This window comes from Myotis davidii, unplaced genomic scaffold, assembly GCF_000327345.1.
Source record: "Myotis davidii unplaced genomic scaffold, ASM32734v1 scaffold167, whole genome shotgun sequence".
NCBI classification, from domain to species: domain Eukaryota; kingdom Metazoa; phylum Chordata; class Mammalia; order Chiroptera; family Vespertilionidae; genus Myotis; species Myotis davidii.
In genome coordinates, this window is record NW_006300048.1 from 745152 (window position 1) to 750588 (window position 5437).

Genomic DNA, 5437 nt, shown 5'->3' on the forward strand with positions numbered 1-5437 from the left:
AATACACAAAGAAAATCCCCAAGGGTATGTCCCCTGGGTCATCATCTATGGAATCAAAAGAAGACACTTGGAGAGCCTGGGACGTAGTTGCTCCATCCTAAGGGTAAATAGACTGAGGCCAGAGAGATGAGAGCTTTTCTAACTAGGGCTCCAGCCAGGGCTGAGCGCTGTCTCCATGCACTCCCAGGCGTCTCAGCTTTAGGCACCAGCAAATACATGCCAACTGGGTTTGAGTGGGGAAAGGCAGGACCCACGCTACAGGGATCAGGCAGCCTGCCGCCTACCCCAAGATGTCCAAGCCTCCCCTGAGTCCATTCTCACTATGAGGCAGGGAGGAGCCAGAAGGCACTAACCCCATCAGAAACCCTCCTGGCCTCTGTTCACATTTCCAGAAGACTTGAAACTCTTAAAATGATTTGTTCCAGGGTAGGGAAGGACACAAAATAAAGGGAGAGATGATGGGGGGAAGGGGGGAACTGTGCGGGGATTCCAGAGGAGAAAGATGTTCTTATCAGAGGGATCCTGAGCCAGGTACCAGGGAAGGAGGCTGAGGCACTGACCTGGAGTAGTGGCTCCGGTGGGGTGGGAGGCCTAATGAGGAGGGTGGGAGAGGATGGTTGGGGCTGAGGGAAGAGGGAGATGGTGGAAGTGCCCCCACTTGCTTCTAACACAAAAGGAAAGGGCCTGACCTACCATGCTGGACCCAGACAACTTTCATACTAGAAGCACCGACTACAAAATGCTTCCACCAACCGGCCCCCGTTGGTATAATTTTACCGAATAAAACCATGCATTCCCACAACCAAATGGATCAATCTGAGCTAAATACAGTTAGTAACAAAGAAAGGCAATTTTCATATTTTATTATACAACAGTGTTCATCATAGAAAAAGGCCTAAGGTTTTTAATTAAATACAGAAGCAAATTGTTCAATGTTGCCAGAGAGATTGTTCGCCTGCCCTTAAAAAAATTAACACCTGTTTGCAAACAAAAGCATTGCCAGAGTCAAACCCTTTGTTCTCTTTTGGGAACCCAGCTATTAATCTCTTCTTATATAGTGCTTAACACATAGTAGGTACTGAATAAACATTTGTTTGACTGGTGGGTTGTTCTTTAATCCTTGTCCTCTACTTCCTGACCCTAAACCGGATCTTGATTCATGAGGTAAAATCCCCACCCATCCATTCCTAGCATAGCCCAGTGTCTTTCAATAGCCTTTGATATATAACACTGGTTTAGAGACACTTGCCTGAGGGGAATGACTGAGGGTTTCAGAGAAAGAAACGTACAAAGGCAGGCACAGCAATGAAGTAGAGACAAAAAGATGTTAATACACAGAGTAACAGAGAGCTAGATTCAGGGATGGATAGTGACCGCAAAATGAAGTCATTTAATGCTCACACAGTTTGAAATAAAGAGATAAAAAGGATGGGCAAGAATGATAATCTTGAAGTTTTTTTCAGCTTTGATGTTTTATAACAGACATAATGGCAGAGGGAGAGAGATAAGGTTTGTATAAGGAGACACATAGACAGCCAGGTAGCACTGCCCACCTGTAGATCTGGCCTTGAACCTCTATGGACCCTCACCTCCCGCACCTGAGGCCAGGCTGCTTAATGCCTCAGCACGCCACACTCTCACCTGGCTCCTCCTCTCCAGTCACCCCCTACCCCTACCCCTACCTAAGCATCTCCGAACCACTCTGCATATTCAAGTCTCTCTCCAACATCCTCCCTGCACCAGGCCATACTCAGCTCCCTCTTTCCTATACTCCTGAAGCATACAGTTCACACCACACTCACATCCACAACTGTAGGAGATGCAGGGTGGGTAAAAGTCGGTTTACAGTTGTTCGTATGGAAAATAATACTATAATTAATAAATAATAATACAAGAATAAACTCAGTTTCCCGTACTCACAACTATAGACCTCTATTTGCCTACCCTTACCCGTTGTTTTAGAGTTTGCCCTCAGCTCATATGAGTACACCTTGACTCCCACACGAGAACTGTGTGCTTGTCAAGGCTCCAAATTCCCCCATATATTCCAGGATTCCGCATGATGCCCAGTCCAATGCTGGGTACCACCAAGTGCTCAGTGAATACTGTGGACTGACCAGTCCCCAAGGGGTGTCAGGCTGCAACCTAACAGTCCGCTGGTCTATGAAATAGCTTCTCAGAGGCCTACCATGCGGGTCCATCTCCTGGGCTCCTGTGCCCCCTGCCGCCCAGGAGGGGATCTGCAGGCAGAACAAAGCCAGTCTCAAGGTGGTCCAGACCCTGGGAGGCTGGCAAGGGCAGTCCAGCCTCAGAGTGGCCTGAGACATGGTCTGAGGGTTCTGATGAGGTCGGTGGGCACTGCCAGGAACCTATGTTCTTCCAGGGTGTCCAGTCAAACCGCACTGCGGACCGTGTCCACCTTGCCCCGCCCCAGGAGGCACTCAGAGCTTCACGTCCAGCTCCAGCTCCAGGTCCTGGTTCTCCCAGGTGCCCACGCGGACCTGGGCGGGGCTGCCCAGGTAGTTCTGGATGACGGAGGCGCAGTCCAGCCGCTCCATGAGGGTCATGAGGTAGTGCAGCTCCTGCAGGCTGCCGTTCTGCTCCTCAAACAGCTCCAGGATGGCCGCAGCAGGGCTGCGCTGGCAGGACAGGAACCTGGCCACAGACGTGGGGAGGAGGGCAGAGGAGGGAGGGGCACTCAGTAAGAGCCACACCCTCCCCCAGCTCTGCTGCTCATCAGGCTCCTGCCTGCCTTCCTAGGAGACTCAAGGTGAGGGGAGGGAGGGACCAGGACTTTGAAATCTGAGCTTGCCCTGGCTCAAAAGTCACTCCTCTTGAAGCCTGTTTTCTCTTCTGACACCCAGGGTTTGGATGAGAGGACCTCTAAAGGGACTACTGTCCTCTCTGCACCCCCCTCCCCTTCCCCACTTCTCCCCTCTTCCTTCCTCTCTCCAGGCCACAGCATCCTGCCCACCACTTGGGAAACAGTGCTTCCTGCTCAGAAACCTTCCAGAGTCTCTTCTGCCTATTAACCAAGCCCACATCCCTGACTTTCTGGTTCATCCACCACTTGGCCTCACCCTGTTTTGTTCTGTGGTTTGTTTGGGGTTGTTTTTTCTGGAACTTTCCTTCCTGCTCCCATCCTGAGCCTTCCTTCTTTAGGCTATCCATTTGCCACTGTGCACACAGCCCACCCCCACCCCTTGCTGCTCCCCCCAGACAGAATGGCGGGTCCCCCTTCCCACCTCCCTGAAGCTGTGGGCAAGGAGACCATTCTGCACCCCACAGTTCAGACTTCTGATCAAAACTTTCACCAGTCGTTATGATTCTTGCTTTAGCTATTTGGAACCTCTATCTGTTTTCAACCTGCTCTGCGATGTAGGATCCATGCAGTAAGGCACAAGGAACACTTGCCTCTATTTTGTCAAGCTCTTTGTATCCCTTATTAGACTGTGAGCTCCTGGGGGCTGGGACCATCTTGTGTCCCAAAGCTGAGCGTAGTTTTCCAGGACATAGTAGGTCCTGGATAAATGTTTAATAACTGGGTGATTTAAAAATCCACCCTGTCTTCAGCTGGGCCCAGCTCCAGTCCCATCTCCTGAGCGAATGAAGTCCTCCCTGAGCACTGCTCTCAGAGTCTGGGTCCTGGGGCTTAACTCAAACTTGTTCTCCCACTGGTCTCTGGACAGGGACCATGCCAGCACTGCCTCCATCATTGCTAACATCCATTAACACGTGCCAGGCGCTCAGTACATGCTTTACACGCGTTCTCTTGTAGTCTGCCCTTCTATCCCTCGGGGCACAGTATGTCCAGCACTCGATATGTAACTTACATGTTAGTTGACTCATTTTTTTGTATTTATTGGGGACCTACTTGGAGCCAAGCATCATTCTGGTTACTGACAAGTAGAAAGAGCTGCCCCTTTTATGGCGATAGGGTGGAAGTAGCCATTCTCTCCCTTCTCTGTGGTCTGAAACCCCCCTCTCCCATGGTCTGATCTTGCCCCTCTTACCGGATCTTCATGCCGCAGAGCCCCAGGTGGGAGGCCAGTCTCCGCCAGTCGTTGCCTGTGATGCTGTTCGGCTCCAACAACATCTGCAGCTGCTCAAAGAGCTCAGGGGGCAGCCTGAGGCCGGGCGGGGGGAATGGGTATTCTCAGAGGGGAGGACCAGAGACCCAGTCTGGTTCTACACACCCCACATGCCGTACTCGCCTAGAGGCGCTGGGGTGAATCCCGAACATCCCCCAGGCAACAACCCAAGCACCTCACCTATTGCATGGAGGCGGCTGGGAGACAGGGGGTGGCGCTGCCCAGGACTCCTCCTCCGATGCCTGAAACCTGAGGATTTCCATGTACTTGGTCTCCAAGCCCTGCGCCAGCAGAGAGGCCAGAAACACACTTAGGGACCAAGAAGCTGGGGAACCCTCCTCCATTTCTCATGTCATCCTCCAGCCTGACACTCAGAGCCATGTTACCAGGAGATGCCACCCTCCCCTACCCAGGGCCCCCATCCGCTGCTTCCCTGACCCCAGAACCTTCAGCCTTAAGTTTGCCTGCTGAGCTCTTGGGGACCTGGGACTTGAAGACCAAGCAGGGTGCATCCTTAGACACCGGAAGTCCCGGGCAGGTTCATCCAGAAGTAGAGACGCTGAACTCAGCCATACATGCCCCCTTCCCTCCACCCCTCCTTTCCTGGGTTCCTTCCCCACTCATACCCCTGAGGGGTATCTGCCTGCTCTCCGCCAAGAAGCCACCATGGTTCCCCCAAGACTCTCAACTCTGATTTCTTCCCGTCAAAGAGTGACGGGAAGTGGGATAGGTCGCTCCCATCCCACCCACTGACGACCCCCCTCCTGGCCACTCTCCACACTGGAGACGCTCAGCATCATCTCTCAGATGGAGACCATCAGCCTAGAAAGAAACCACTTCTCTTTGATGCCCAAGTGCCCCTGGGCTGAGAGAAGGTTGGGTTCTTTTACTCTCCTACTGGATTCAACCATGAACAGATAAGAGAGAGTCAGGGACGAAGGGCAACTTGGAGGCCCGGTGCCATCTTACCTGCTTGATCAGGGCCATACGTACTGGGCACCAGACCCCTCTCCCACTTTGCCCAGCACTCCTCCCAGGCCCTGCCCTCCCGCTGCCCTCAGCTCCCACTCACATCCTGGAAGGTGTGCATGGTGACGATGATCTCATTGGTTAGTGCCGAGCAGTCCTCGTTCTCATTGGCTACAAAAGGGAGAGGACAGGGCAGGTGAGAAAGGAAAAGACCCGGCATGAGGGAGCAGGAGATTTGAAGGGACTTTGGAAATCCGAAGAAGCTGGGCAAGACCGTCCATCTTTCTCTCTGCAAAGGTCGGTGTGGCTCCTCACCTTGAGCAGGCCTGGAGCATGGCCAGATGCCGAGCGGCTGAGCTCCAGGGTTCCCAGTGGGG

The 5437-nt window shown here is 52.7% G+C and overlaps 1 protein-coding gene across 1 annotated transcript in view; it reads right to left on the reverse strand.

The window, feature by feature from the left end:
• Positions 1-907: 907 nt before the first annotated feature.
• The window catches only part of UNC5CL (unc-5 family C-terminal like), a 12380-nt gene continuing 7850 nt past the window's right edge, over positions 908-5437 (reverse strand). Inside the window, exons 8-11 of the mRNA XM_006776309.2 lie at positions 5164-5231; positions 4272-4372; positions 4014-4127; positions 908-2655 (exon numbers count right to left, since the gene is read on the reverse strand). Of these exons, the coding sequence (XP_006776372.1) occupies positions 2442-2655; positions 4014-4127; positions 4272-4372; positions 5164-5231 (497 nt within the window). The 3' untranslated portion in view covers positions 908-2441. The remainder of the gene's footprint in view (positions 2656-4013; positions 4128-4271; positions 4373-5163; positions 5232-5437) is intronic.